The following is a 15,000-nucleotide window of genomic DNA, read 5'->3' as shown; positions in this document are numbered from 1 at the left end:
CTCCGAGTGTAGCCGCCAGGGCGGGTCGGGAAGCGCTCTTGTAAACACATGTTCCTGATTACCGTGGTCCAGGGAATCGGTTCCCCCCGCCCCAGCGCTAGGCGCCCCCAGATTCGCTCTGTCCCCCCCCTCGCCCCCCGGATCTGGGCTTTAGTTTGCACCAAACTTCGGGGAAGGGCGAGGGAGCTGCCCCTCCGCAGTGGAACCCGCGGGACGAGCGCGACGTTTGTCGGCGTCCGCACGCAGATGGGGACTCGCGCCTCCTGTGCCCCCATCCCGGTGCCGGCGGGGGCGGCATCTGTCCGCCGTGGGCGGAAAACAATGGCGAGAGCCGGAGGGCCGAGTGCGCGGTGGGGATGAGCGGGGCGCAGCTGCCTCTGCAGCGAGGGGAGGCCCCTCCCGAGCCCTGCTCCACCGGGAGGAGAGCGAGCGTGACAGCCGCAGCACCTGTCCTGGGTCCCCCATCTAATTAGGGCTTGGTGGATGGACGGATGAATGGACGGGAGCATCATCGGGGGAGGGCGGTGGGCTACCGGCCCGGCGAATTACCTCCTGTTAAAGCCATTCAAACAATTCGCTTGTTGAAGCCACCTTCTGGGACTCGAGTGGGCCAGATGATGGTGACAAAATACTGGAAAGTGGGGGAGAGGGTGGAGAAATGGGCGAGTTGCCAGGCAGGTCGCTTGGATATGCTCCCGGGTTTTGAGTTGCCTGGGAACAAAGTTATTCCTTCCAGGTTTTATTCTTGGCCTTGGACTTGTTTTGTGGTGTTCTGTAGTTCCAGCCCAAAGGTTTCTGACAATCTCTGTACTTAGATAAAGATGAACCTTACTGCAGAATTTACACTATAAGGAAATGATGCTGCAGTTGCATCCCTTGGGTGAAATAACGTGTTGTTGGTCTTTGAATTCACTTTGAGTAGGAAGGGTAAGTGTTGGTGTAACGTATCAATTTGAAGTGAAGTTTCATTTTAAAATGTATTTGGTGTCAGGCAGTGGTGGGCACACCTTTGATCCCAGCACTCCAAAGGCAGAGGCAGGCGGATTTCTGAGTTCGAGGCCAGCCTGGTCTACAGAGTGAGTTCCAGGACAGCCAGGGCTACACAGAGAAACCCTGTCTACAAAAACAAAAAAAATGTATTTGCGTCCCTTAAGGTTTTAAGTGGTCCTTTGAACTTCTAGGGTTGTTTAGCTGTGTTTTTGGGTTTCTGCTTGAAGTCTGGACACCAAAGACACTGAAGGAACTTATATGTAAATGTACAATTCACCCCGAGAGATGCTCTTGCTTATTACCTAAGCTTTGCAGATTCTGCTTGCTGCTGTAACTTTCAGAGTCACATATTTCCCCTATAGGTATCATTTCTATGAGTCCTAAAGAGAACTTCAAACCCAGATGAAATTAATTTTTGAGTTCCTGTTTTTCAATTAAAATTTAAATATAAGCCTGAATGTGATAACACCTTCAGTATAAAATAAGTGGTATTTTCGTTCATCAGAGGAGAAAACTGAGTCTTCCAGATAGAGCCTATGATAAAGTGTGATCTGTTTTCAGAATGAGCCTTTTCTACATATCTTGTCCTGTCATGTAGTTTTTTTTTAAGTTTGACAATTTTACATATTGGAAAATATCAACAATTTGTTTTTCTCAATAATTTTTACTCATTTTCTTTTCTGTTCATGTTGTAGTTATTGTCTTTTAAGATTATTTATTGCCTTCAGTCTGCTTTTCATTGTATTAGCTGAATTTAGAATTAGTTTTGTGAACTTGACTAATGTATCTGATGACCTTAAATATGTTTTTGCAGTTAGAAGAAGAAACCCTGAATTGTAAAAGTAATGTCTGCAGTTAGAAAGCACATATTACTGTATGGTGTGCTTTATCTCTATTGTGTGCTGGCAGGGATTTTGTAAGAGACATTGGAACTTTTGTCATTTGCTTGTGGCATTTGAATGCCAGGTCGAATGAATTTTTAGAAATAGTGTATTTATTACTAACTAGGAGTCAGATTGAGACTATTCAATTTAACCTCCTTTTTGGGCAGAGTTCTAGATAGGGTAAATTAGTGACTAATGCTGCCTTCTATGTGTACATTTGTGTAATAGTACCTTAGAAGGATGGAATTTTATTATAAAAAGGGAACTTTGTTCACATTAGTGTTATATAATTTGAAATTATAATTTTTTAAAAAGGTACTTATTTTCCCATATGACTTGTATAGAAAGTAATTTTGCTTTAGGGTATTATTTGATAGTATTTAAATCATGACAGTTTATAATTGGAAAGGTGGTTATCCCCATAGTATTTTATCCTTAACAGGTTTCATGTCAGGTTATGTGATAGCTGTTAAATTACTAGGGGTTTTGGAGTAAGAATATTTTATTTAGATGACAATTCTTAAACCATTCAATTTTCCCTTCCTACCAGGAAGTATTTGATGATGCATCACCTGGGAAGCAAAAAGAAATCCAAGAACCAGATCCTACATATGAAGAAAAAATGGTACTTTCTAGATATGTGAATAGCATTTATAAAGAACCTTTTAAAAAAAGATTATATGTATTTATTGGTTTATATATCAAGTGTCTCTTATGCTATACAACTTAAAGAACTCTAAGATGAGCATAGCGTTAAAGGCTTTTACCCACTGTGGTTTAGATTCTGACACTAACACTACTAATAAGTCTAAGTCTAGTCCTGTGTCTAACGTTCATTTCATTGTTGCTGATCTCACTCACATGTGTGTCATTCCCTGAGACACTGTTCTCTTTTTAAGGAAAAATAGTTATCACAATTGGCTTTATTAAATTAAAGGTGTGTTTCTCTTGTGTAAATAGATTATCATGTCTTTAAAATATCAATTACCGAAGGACTTGAGATTTTGTTATTTTCAAGAGACTTGTTCTCAAATAAATTCATTCTCTTGATGTGATAACAGTAAATATTCAAAGGGATAGCTAACAAATATGCAAGAAAGTAATAGCATTATATATGACATTCGGTTGAATGGTATTTATTGATAAGTGAATTTTAGACCTGGTACCAATTTAAAATTTGGCGTCAGGTTGAGTAACCAGTGTTTTTATCTTCTGAATGCATTCCCTTGTACAATGTTTTGTTTTTTATGTTGAACTTGAAAATCTTGTTTCTTCCATCTTACTAAAATTTTACTTTTGGAAATATATAAGTTCATTTAAGCATTTCTGTAAGCATAATATAGAGTATTTTCTTATCAGTCGTTTCTGCCTTTAACCCATTACTATGACTCATCTTTACTTCACTAACTAGTACTTCATATTTTCATATATTCAGCTTGTGCTTGTCTGGCACTTGACAAAGTGCTTCCAAAAGCCAGAGTCACCCGTGTTGCATATTTCAGTAGTTTGTTGATTTTGATTCTTGAGTTTGTCATGCAGGCATGTGGAAATAGATTTCAAGTTTAATAAAATGTGTCTTAAATTTTGCAGCAAACTGACCGTGCAAATAGATTTGAGTATTTATTAAAGCAGACAGAGCTGTTTGCACATTTCATTCAGCCTGCTGCTCAGAAGACTCCAACCTCACCTTTAAAGATGAAACCAGGTCGCCCACGGGTAAAAAAAGATGAAAAGCAGAATTTGCTCTCAGTTGGCGAGTGAGTAGTAATTTACATTTTGTAGTTTAAACTTGCTTTCTAAATTCTGTTGGGGGGGTTGAGACAGGGTTTCTCTGTGTACCCACTCTTGACTGTCTTGGAAATCCAGGCTGGCCTCAAACTCATACATCTGCCTCCCAAGTGCTGTGACTAAAGATATGCGCTACCACTGCCCAGTTTAAATTCTGTTTTTTAAGGTTTTTAATTTATCTTCTGTGCAGATGTGGCCAGCATTGTCTTAAGTAAATACAATGACTTAACTTTTATACCATATGTGCTCTATGAATTGTAATAGCTGTGTTGTTCATGAAATTAATGTTAAGCTGTTTCTTATTTTTTGTTTGTTTTTTCGAGACAGGGTTTCTCTGTAGTTTTTGGAGACCGTCTTGGAATTCTCTTTAAAGACCAGGCTGGCCTTGAACTCACAGAGATCCCGCTGCTTCTGCCTCCCACATGCCGGGATTAAAGGCGTTTGCCACCACTGCAAAGATTTTTCGTTTTTGCTTTTGTTTTTTTAAAGCTGTTTCTTAGTGTGGTAAAAAATGCAGAGGATAAGTGTGTTAGTCACTATAAATACATAGTCCAGACTTGAACTTGAATTTGATTTATGTTCTTGTTTTCCAAAAAACATAGGTATGTTGAGGGTATATTAGTTTTTATGTTGGCACTGGAGATTGAACCAAGGGCCTCATGCATGTTGGATGAGCATTCTACCACCTACTTTTAAAATCTATCCATGTTTTTTTTCACTTTTTGAAAATGAAAATGATGGTATGATATTTATCTGGAGGGAATAAGCATCATATTAGCTTTATTTGGAATATTCTGTTGTCCCAGTGTTTCTTATTCTTACCAATCTTAGATCCAAAGTGCTATTTTTATACTTAAAAAACAAAAAACACAACTTTTCAAGCCCAGTGGTGGTGGTGTGCAACTTTAATTCCAGCACTTGGGAGGCAACTCTCCAGAGGTCTACAGAGTGAGTTCAAGGAAAACAAGGGCTACACAGAGAAACCCTGTCTAAAAACAAAAAACACCATCAACAAAAAATGTTGTAAGGGACAACTTTGTATGTCAGATATATTTAAATTGTTTCAGATGAGATCTTGTTAGCTATTTAAATATATCAGTATCCTGGAATTACTGTAATAAGCATTAATGTAGAGTAAGACTGAGATGGTTTATAAGAAATACACAGTAAGTTACTAAGTTTTGTTTCTTTACTAAACAGTGTTATTGGAAAGTAAGATTGAGTTGTTTTGAGATAGACTTATAGAAGCAAACCTCAGACCTTGGTTACAGTAGGCAAGCACTCTACCACAGTAAATCCAATAAATTCCTTACTTTCAACCAGTAAACATCTGAAGTCTTTATTTGCTTTTAGTCATAGTTAGGATTTTAATTGTCATTTCTGGAATCTTCCTCTCGGCAAAAAGACCTGAAATGGTAACTTTGAAATAACAAATTTTTGACTGAATGTATCCTTGAAATTATTGTTTATTAAGTTACGTATATTATGTATTTTAATTTTTTTGTTTGAGTTTTCCCTTCTTCCTTTCCTCCCTTCCCCCTTGAGACAGGGTTTCTCTGTGTAGCCCTGGTTGTCTTGGAACTCACTCTGTTGACCAGCTGGTCTCAAACTCAGAGATCAACCTGCCTTTTAATGTAGTTTAGTTTTATTCATAGTTTAGCTAGCCAGGTAAATATTTTAGGTTTAAATTTATGTAAATTTTCTACTACTCACTTTTTCGGCTTAGTCTGCTTTTCAACTTCTTACTTTGTTTATTTTCTTAATGTTTGGGTTATGCTGGCTCTAACCAGGACTTGTACTTAGACTAGACACGAGCTCCATCATTGAGCTACATATGTGGCTGTGGCTTAACTGGTGAGATTGTTGTGATGTCATCATTAGTCTACTGGGTTGACTTAAAACTCATTGGTTGATTTTTCTTTTCATTTTGACAGCTACCGACACCGTAGAACAGAGCAAGAGGAGGATGAAGAGCTATTAACAGAAAGCTCCAAAGCAACTAATGTCTGCACTCGTTTTGAAGATTCTCCATCATGTATGTTAAACTCATTGAATCATTTAGTTTTCAAAGGCTCCTCCTTTGAGACATCTTTGGTTGACATTGAATTTGCTTTTCCTATAATTTACAAAGGGAATAGTTACAGGCTGTGAATAAGTTAGGTTTGTTTATTTTTGTTTTTTCCAGACAGGGAACTGGTTCTGTAGACCAGGCTGGCGTCATCCGCCTGATCCACTCTGCTTCCTGGGTGCTGGGATTAAAGGCGAACACCACCAACACCCAGCCTAGTTAAGGTTTTTTGATCTGAGATGTTGATGTGTTGACTGGGGTTATAACTGTAGAGTGCAAAGCCTTGGCTTTGATCCCTAGAGCTAGAACTGGGAGATGATAGTATGTGCTGTACTTCAGATGTATGAAAATGCTGCTTAATTTACTATGATCCTAAGGTACACATAAAATGGAGTGGTTATTTTTCCCAAATAAGAAAACTAGTTTGTAAAAGAGAGGAGAAAAAAATCAAGAAAACATGAATTTGTTGTTTTCACATGAATTTATTATTTTTGTGAAATGTATTCGTGGTTTTCCGTAAGAAAACATTTAGTCAGGTTAGTTGTAATTATACATATATTGATTTCTGATAGGATTAGAGGCTTCTTCACTGCAGCCTAGCTTTCCTATGAGTATTCATTCCGTGTGAACACTAACAGGATTTGGTTGGGCTCTTGCTTAGTTAGAATGCTAAGGCGCTCACTCACTCACACTTTCTATTTTCCCCCTTGCCTTACAAAGCACCCACTTTTTGTTTCTTTGCTCGTTAAGCTAGAGACTAGAGAATCATGTCTGACATGGTGGAAAGGACATTCATTCAGTAATTATAACTAGTGTACCCAGTTCTGATTAGCTTTTCATTGTTTTTTTTATAAACATTCATGTATTATGTATACAGTGTTTTGTTGGCATATATATCTGCACACCAGAAAAGAGGGCACCAGATCTCATTATAGATGGTTGTCAGCCACCATGTGGTTGCTAGGAATTGAACTCAGGACCTCTGGAAAAAGCAGCCAGTGCTCTTAACCTCTGAGCCGTCTCTTCAGCCCCTAACTTTTCATTACTAAGCAGTGATTTATTTAGGGAAGTAAAACAAATAATATATACTGAAAGACATAAGATCTATCAGAAAAAGAACTTAAGAGATAGCCAGGCGTTGGTGGCGCACGCCTTTAATCCCAGCACTCGGGAGGCATAGGCAAGCAATCTCTGTGAGTTTGAGACCAGCATAGTCTACAGAGAGTTCCAGGACAGCCTCCAAAGTCACAGCGAAACCCTGTCTCGAAAAAAAAAAGAGATAGAAAGGGTGAAGTTAGAGAAGGAATTCTCTGTCTTCCTTCTATTGTGAACAGGAGGAAAAGAACATCTTCACAGAGAACCACTGTCTGATCTTTTGGGGGGGTGAGCTTTGAGACAGACAGTCCTGGCTGTCCTGGAACTCACTTTGTAGACCAGGCTGGCCTCGAACTCAGAGATATGTCTTCCTCTGCCTCCTGAGTGCTGTTGGGATTAAAGGCATGGACCACCACCACCTGGCTCACTATCTGATCTTTATGAAGGGTTGTATTTTGTGCTGATGTTAAAGAGAGGTAGAGGCTAGGTAGAGATGATCTGAAGGCCAGTGTGTTTTAACATTGGATTGAGTGATTTGAATGAGAACTCTGATGCCAGCAGTCACAGTTCTGTGCTTCAGTATCAGTTATTTGTATCCAACTACCCCGCTTTAGCCCAGAATTCACAGGCTACTTTTAATGATTTTTAACCTTTCAGAATCCCCATAGTGCATTATCTTCTAGAAAAGAGAAATAGACACCTGCAGCTCTCAGTGCCTGGGGCCTGGGGCCTGTCTTGTATTTCTTGTTTTTAAATTGAGCATTGTGTTTTGTTGTTGTTCTTAGATGTCAAATGGGGTAAACTAAGAGATTATCAGGTCCGGGGATTGAATTGGCTCATCTCTCTGTATGAAAATGGCATCAATGGTATCCTTGCAGATGAAATGGTATGTATTTGCTTATCTTGAAGTTTGAAGGTTTTTGTTGTTGTTGTCTTGCTTTTGTAACTTAAGATGTTTGACATTAAATTTGTAGCTAGCAATCAAGAGAATAGTTTTGTTGATTACAACTCAATTTTTCTCAAAGTGTTAATAAGCAACTTGTCTTAGCTGCAGAAGTGGGATTAAAGGTGTGGGTCACCACTGCAGCTTCTCTATTTTTGTAGTAATTTGGCTGTTTCTGTTCACTACTTATTAGTTATGTAGTGAATGTTTTTACTCTTCTCAATTATTTAAACAATTGGTTGGCGAAAGTATGGAGTCAAAAAGACATCTTTACTTCTGCCTCTGGTAAGTTACTTTGGAAATATGACATTTCCTGAGCCATGTATAAGTGATGTTTATATCTTCCTTACAGACTTATGTGACCTAATTAAATTTTCATACGCATTAAGCTCTTGTCAAGCTGTCCCAAATATAGCATTTCTTTTAAATGTTCCTGTGCATGTTAGGGGACTGCTAAGTATGGAAAACTTGTGTTCAGTTATTAATTTAATTGATTTAATGCTTAATTATGATGAACTTTTTCAGGGTTTAGGAAAGACACTTCAGACAATTTCTCTCCTTGGATATATGAAACACTATAGAAATATTCCTGGTCCTCATATGGTTTTGGTTCCCAAGTCTACATTGCACAACTGGATGAGTGAATTCAAGAGATGGGTACCAACACTTAGATCTGTTTGCTTGATAGGAGATAAAGAGCAAAGAGTAAGTTTCTATACTATTAAAATTAAATACCTGGAGAAGGGATGAAAAAGAAAGGGTCTTCACAAATTATTAGTGATTTATAACTGTAATACTGTTTTTGTGGTTAAGGATTTTATGAGAAAGCTTTAAAGATTAGAAAGCTGTAAGAATTTATTAATTTATTTTCAGTTTGTTTCTCACCTTGGAAATGTGTTTACATAACAGTCAAGGATTGTTTATTTGGAAGTATTAGCATGTTTTTAAAAAAGGTTTTGAATGGGTTATTAGAAACTTGAGGGGCAAGATTTCTAAATTAGGGTAATAGGATAGTAATTGTTAAAATTGAGTGGAATCAATTCTAGTGATTTGGTGAGATGTTATGACACAAATATGAGTTAAAATTAATTTATTTCTTAGCCATATGTTTTTAGGACCAAAGTCATGGAAATAATGACACTATTAAGAATAAAGACCTTTACTGGGTGGCAGTGGCCATACATGCCTTAATTCCAGCACTTGGGAGGCAGAGGCAGATGGATCTCTTGAGTTAGAAGCCAGCCTGGATTACAGATTGAGTTTCAGGATAGCTAGAGCTACAAAAAAGGAGAGAGAAAACATAGATTTGGAAGTTGGAGATAATGGATTGCATTCATTGATTAAATGATTATATTAGATGATTTTGTGCTTAATTAGTATAGATTAAGTTTTTAAGATTATATTATGAGTGCTTTGTCTGGATATATGTCTCTGCACCAGGTGCATGCTTCTGAGACCAGAAAAGAGAGTCGAATCTCTAGAACTAGAGTTACCGATGGTGTTGAGCTGCCATGTGGGTGCTGGGATGTGAACCTGGGTCCTCTAAGAACAGCAAGTGCTCTTAACCACTAATCTAGCTCTTCAGCAGCAGTCTAGATTTCTTTCCCTTCTGAGTAGATATGTGGCTGATTTTAAGTTACTGTGTTACTTCTTCTTTGGGTGACTCAATTCTGTTTTTACTTATAGATCCTTATCTATAAAATGAGAGCAACAACAATGTGTTAATCCATCTGCAAATCAAAGGAATGAGACTGTTTACTAACAACTGTCAGTCTTTATGTTTCCTAAGAATTTTGAGACCTGGTGGAATTGTGGAAAGACATTTTAAAGAGTTAGACTTCTGAATTTTGTGAATCACTTCAGCTTCCTGAAACTAAGTTAAAACTTCATTAAAGTGATTAATGAAGTAATTTGAGTGGTAGGATAGCTAGCTTTAAATACTTATTAATAATAGCTATCTGTTTAATAGTCTCACTTTTTCTGTATTAGATTACTTGGTTAATTTAATGTATAATTGCATTGAGTGACATAATTTTTCTGTTGCTTTACAGGCTGCATTTGTCAGGGATGTTTTATTACCAGGAGAGTGGGATGTGTGTGTCACATCTTATGAAATGCTTATTAAAGAGAAGTCTGTGTTCAAAAAATTTAACTGGAGATACTTAGTTATAGATGAAGCTCACAGGATAAAAAACGAAAAATCTAAGGTAATTTGATACTTCATATAAACATATTTGTGTCTGAGGGTTTGATATTTACTCAGAATGTTCTAATAATGAGCTTTGAATTTTTCAGCTGTCAGAAATAGTGAGGGAATTCAAGACTACAAATCGACTGTTGCTAACTGGGACGCCTCTTCAGAACAACTTGCACGAGCTCTGGTCACTTCTAAATTTTTTGTTACCAGACGTGTTTAATTCAGCTGATGTAAGCATCTCTTTATAGTTAATAATATTTTGTTTAATGCCTTGTATTTTAATAGCATTATTTGAAATGGTTGTTAATTTTTTTTACACTTACATAGTTAGTCTATTAACTAACCTTAATCTCATTTCCCATCAGTTTTTATAACTGGAATGGCATATTTTTATTCCCGTTTGGCAATTAGGGCTGTTTAATTTAACTCAGAGTTTCTAGGTTAACTGCTTGTTTTAAAGCATTCCCAAGTATCTTTGTAAATCTCACATGTTCTGTTTCAACATTCAGAGATTTGTTTAATCCTCTGGCATGGTTTCTCTTCCTGTTGCTGAGATAAAATACTCTGACAAAAGCAACTTGCCATGTGGTGGTGGCTCATGCCTTTAATTCCAGTACTCGGGAGGCAGAGGCAGGAGGATCTCTGAGTTTGAGAGCAATCTGGTCTACAGAGCTAGTTCCTGGACAGTCTCAAAAGCCACAGAGAAACCCTGTCTGGAAAAACCAAAAACAGCTTAAGGGAGAAAGTTTATTCTGGCCTGCGGCTTAAGGGTGCATGCTGTTGAGGGGACGGTGCTGGCAGTAGCTGATCAGCAAGCAGAGACAGTAATAAGTGTATCCTAGTGCTCTGTCCTTTCTCCATTCGGAACACTCCAGGATCCTCAACCTGTGAATGGTCGCTCATGCAATTGAGATACTCCTGCATTTGTGCTGGGAGGCCCATTTCTAGGCTAATTGTGGACTGTCAGTCGACAAAGAACAATAAACATCACATGACTTTATTGTAATGTAATAACCTAGTCTTTACCTCTATCAGTTATTTACATAATAAAATGATGGTATTAGTGATTAACTGTTCTTTGTACTAGGAAAAATAATTGATGTATCATTATTCTCTGCTATTAGTATTTACAGTTGCCAAACCAGAGTTCAGTTTTGAACTGTTGTTCCTATGTCTGGAATGGTGGGGAGAGCTTTGTAGATATCCATGTTAGTACATTTATATAAATAAGGCATATAAAGGTATTAATTTTGATTTGTTAAGGGTTATTTTTAAAAACAAATTTGTGTGGAAAAACTACATTCAGATTTTAATTCTAAATATTTTGATGTTCTAGAGATAATTTCAAGAAATTTTTTTGGCTAGGCTAACACTAATTATTTCTGTTAAAGCCCTCAGTTGTAACAGTGATTATAAGATGTTTACTTAGCATAGCAAATTTATAGTAGATATTTTCAAGATATTGATAAGGAAATTGTCCTTATTCAGATCTTACCTAAATAGTAATGAAATGCTTTTAATCTCAGTTTCATTAATAAGATGGGCATTTCTCCAGAAACCTTGAGTTGTGTATTCTAATTATTCCTATAAACTAGCTTTCAGACTCTTCATTGAGTCTATATTTGTGGAAAAAATGCTTAGGGAATATTATGGTTCGGGTACTTGTCCTGGAGCTAGTAGTAAACAGGATACTTGGAAAACAAGGGTTTGAAGTAAATTGGTTGGTTTGTTGTTTCTCTGTAGCTTTGGAGTCTATTCTGGCACTCGCTCTGTAAATCAGGCTGGCCTCTAACTCAGAGACATCTGCCTACCTCTGCCTCCTGAGTGCTGGGATTAAAGGTGTGTGCCACCACCGCCCAGCTGAACTTAATTGTTTTTTTGTGGCTTACAATGCATATACTATACTAACTGAAGAAATCATTTTAACATCTGGTGCTATGGGGCATTTGTGGGTAATGTTATTTTTGACCTTAAGATGTTTTTTGTTTGTTGATATAGGACTTTGATTCCTGGTTTGATACAAATAATTGCCTTGGGGATCAAAAGCTAGTTGAGAGGCTTCATATGGTAAGTATGGTTAGAGCATGTTTTTAATGGGAAACTATTTAATTGTTTTACTGTTAACAGAAGTACAATACGAAATTATGTTTGTTTGAATTTAAATCTACTCCTTGAAATGACCCTAGGGGATGATGTGTGATGGTTTTAGTGTTTGAACCTGTGATGTGCTTGTAATGAAGAAGAAAGTAACCTCTTAGTTCACAGGTAAAAGCTAAGGATGTTCTTGGTGTCAGGATCAAGCAAGGCATTGTGACCATGCCCTAGAAGTCCTTTCATGGCCTGACATTAGGCCTTTTCAGCATCTGTTGACGTTTGGTTTGGATAATAGGGGATAGGAGGAGAAGAAAAGGCTGTACTATGTACTGTATACAGTCCATTTAACAGTATCCCTAACACTTCTCCTCAACGCCTTCTGTGACAACAACCATGCCTAGAAACATAGTAAAAGTTCCCTGGGAGATACACTCATGCCTGCTCACCTTTCCCTACACCATTCTTTTCAGAATATTCCAGCTTTAGCTTTAGTTTTCCTCTCCACTTGTTCTTTGTTCATTGTTTTTACTCTATCTGGAATCTCTGATTTCTTTTTAGGTAGTGTTAGACTTATTCATTAACCATCTAGGCCGAGGCACTTGTTTGTATTCATTGCATCTTGGGTCACTGAGTACTCTGACATTGTAAGATGCTTTCCTTGATGGGCCATAAGCACAAAGGCAGGGCGTCTGGCTTCAGTGGGCGTTTTCCTTCTTTCTGTCTCTCTTCCTCCTGTTCTCTTCCGCTTTTCTGCTTTTCCCTCTCCTCTTGTCGAGACGTGATCTCGAATGCAGCTATGGTGGCCTTAAACTAGGTAATCCTGCCACTAGTCTTGGAATTACAGGTATGAGCCTTTATGCTAGGTTGACCTTTTTTCCCTATGTACGTTAATATTTTTAAATTCTTGTGCGTTGACATTTTTTGTTAAGTATATCTGAGAGGTGATAGTGTCCTAGGAACTTTTAATTCAGATAGCAGCCAAACATTTACTGTTTAGATTTTTGTTTTTATTTAAGTATTGAGTGATTAGAGTGTTGATAAAACCTGACTGAGAAAGAGACAGAGGAATTGGGTTCTTTTCTACTTTTCCCTCCCATAGCCTTCATTTCATGGCTTCCCTGTAAGTATCTAGCTACATGTAGGTAAAGCGAGTCAAGTAGTTTTGGTATCTTTTTTAATTTTTCTCAAAATAATATGAAATGCTTTATCAATCCAAGGAGGAGAAATGGTTTCTCTACTTTGTCCTGCCCTTGGAGGGTGTATTTAGAAGTCAGCCTGGGAGGCTGGTGACATGACTCAGCATTACACAGGGTGCTTGTTTTGGGGGTCGTATGAGGCACACACCAAGGTGAAAGGAGAGAAGAATGGATTTGACATGGGTGTCTTTGACTTCCACATGTGTGCTATAGTGTGTGCATCATACACAGATACATGTGCACAATAATATTTTTAAAGCTCAGCCTGATATTGTTAGGAGTGATTTGCCATTCACTGCTAGGATCCACGCTACTGCTAACCCAGTCCTTTACTCTCTGCAGATGCCGCCTCATAGCTGGCGTCTTAATGATTTCAGAGTTTGTGGGGTTTGGTTTCTTTGCAGAGCTTTCCTGGGTTTATCCAGCTGCATTTGGCTAGGCAGTTTTAGAACACAGCCAAGTCTTGTCATGGCAATAGCTGGTGCTTGGTTAGGTCTAGACTAACTTTATTGTCTGCTGTAATCTGGTTAGAGTTGCTGATGGTTTTTATAAGCCAGAAAAACCTTTTACAAAGAAGGTATAAAAATAATTGTAGCTTTATTGAAACATATAACACTACTACTTTGTGAAATCTAGATGCCAGTCATAAACATTGCATGAAAAAAGTTTCAAGTGATAAAAGTTACAAGTGGTAATATATAGAGATAATTTGTTGCATAAAATTAAGAATAAGAGGTGAAACTAATCTGTGTTGTTTAAAAAGTTAAGAATATTGCTTACTGTTAGGAAAGGACTGGGAGGGACTCAAGGATTTGTTAACTTGCTAGAGACTGAACTGAGTATTTTATACTTGCCACATGGACTGCTTCTATAATGGATAATTATTTAAAAGCTAGCCATGCAGCTCTTAATCAGTGTTGGAAAGTCTGTGCAAGTAACTAATTTTCAAACTAGCATGAATTAGCAATGTTGAAAATAGTTTTAAAACTTACCATTGTTTCCTAGTATTTAATGAGAATATAGCAAGTATTATGTAAATACTTACATATAGGATAAATAATGAAATTGTATTGCTATCCTTCAAGAATAAAATCGTGACAAATTATGTATTTGAGACAGGGAAATCTTAAAAATTACTTGGTATTCAAACAAACTTCCATATATTGATACATAATTTTAAGATTTTGAAGTAATACCAATATTGCAGATAAGATTATCTTTTTCTTTTTGCCCTTTCTAAGGTTTTGCGTCCATTCCTCCTACGTCGAATTAAAGCTGATGTTGAAAAGAGTTTACCTCCAAAGAAAGAAGTAAAAATCTATGTGGGTCTTAGCAAAATGCAAAGGGAATGGTATGTATTCTGTTTTTCCTACATTTTCATCTTACAGTGTTTTGTGTCTTTATGGGATTTCTGTTTATTGGGTTAAGCTTAGCCCGTTAATGCAGTGCCCATTAAGAAGCGGTAGGAGGCAGTCAGCACCCCAGCCTGACTGCAGTGTGGCTCTTGTTGCTCAGGGTGTATTTTATTTCAGACATGTGATCAAAAACTAGAAGCTTGATGTCGTCATCCTAATATTGAGCAGCGTGTTTCTATTAATTTTACCACAAGTTCTTAAAAACTGAGTCATGTGGCTGGAGAGATGGTTCAATAGTTAAGAGCACTGGCTGCTTTTCCAGAGGACCCAGGTTCAATTCCCAGCACCTACATGACACTTCACAACTGTCTATAACTCCACTTCCAGGGG

At 37.6% G+C, this 15,000-nt stretch overlaps 1 protein-coding gene across 1 annotated transcript in view; it reads left to right on the top strand.

Annotated features, from left to right (window-relative positions):
- Smarca5 (SWI/SNF related, matrix associated, actin dependent regulator of chromatin, subfamily a, member 5) overlaps window positions 1-15,000 on the top strand; it is a 34,357-nt gene that overhangs the window by 686 nt on the left and 18,671 nt on the right. The window contains exons 2-10 of the mRNA XM_040734818.1: window positions 2,425-2,499; window positions 3,465-3,631; window positions 5,597-5,697; window positions 7,611-7,711; window positions 8,294-8,473; window positions 9,820-9,975; window positions 10,064-10,195; window positions 11,964-12,032; window positions 14,497-14,606. Of these exons, the coding sequence (XP_040590752.1) occupies window positions 2,425-2,499; window positions 3,465-3,631; window positions 5,597-5,697; window positions 7,611-7,711; window positions 8,294-8,473; window positions 9,820-9,975; window positions 10,064-10,195; window positions 11,964-12,032; window positions 14,497-14,606 (1,091 nt within the window). The remainder of the gene's footprint in view (window positions 1-2,424; window positions 2,500-3,464; window positions 3,632-5,596; window positions 5,698-7,610; window positions 7,712-8,293; window positions 8,474-9,819; window positions 9,976-10,063; window positions 10,196-11,963; window positions 12,033-14,496; window positions 14,607-15,000) is intronic.

Source organism: Mesocricetus auratus, unplaced genomic scaffold (assembly GCF_017639785.1).
Source record: "Mesocricetus auratus isolate SY011 unplaced genomic scaffold, BCM_Maur_2.0 Super-Scaffold_100041, whole genome shotgun sequence".
In the NCBI taxonomy this organism is placed as follows: domain Eukaryota; kingdom Metazoa; phylum Chordata; class Mammalia; order Rodentia; family Cricetidae; genus Mesocricetus; species Mesocricetus auratus.
Note: the sequence above shows the minus strand (reverse complement) of the source record. Positions and strands in the feature narration are given on the sequence as shown.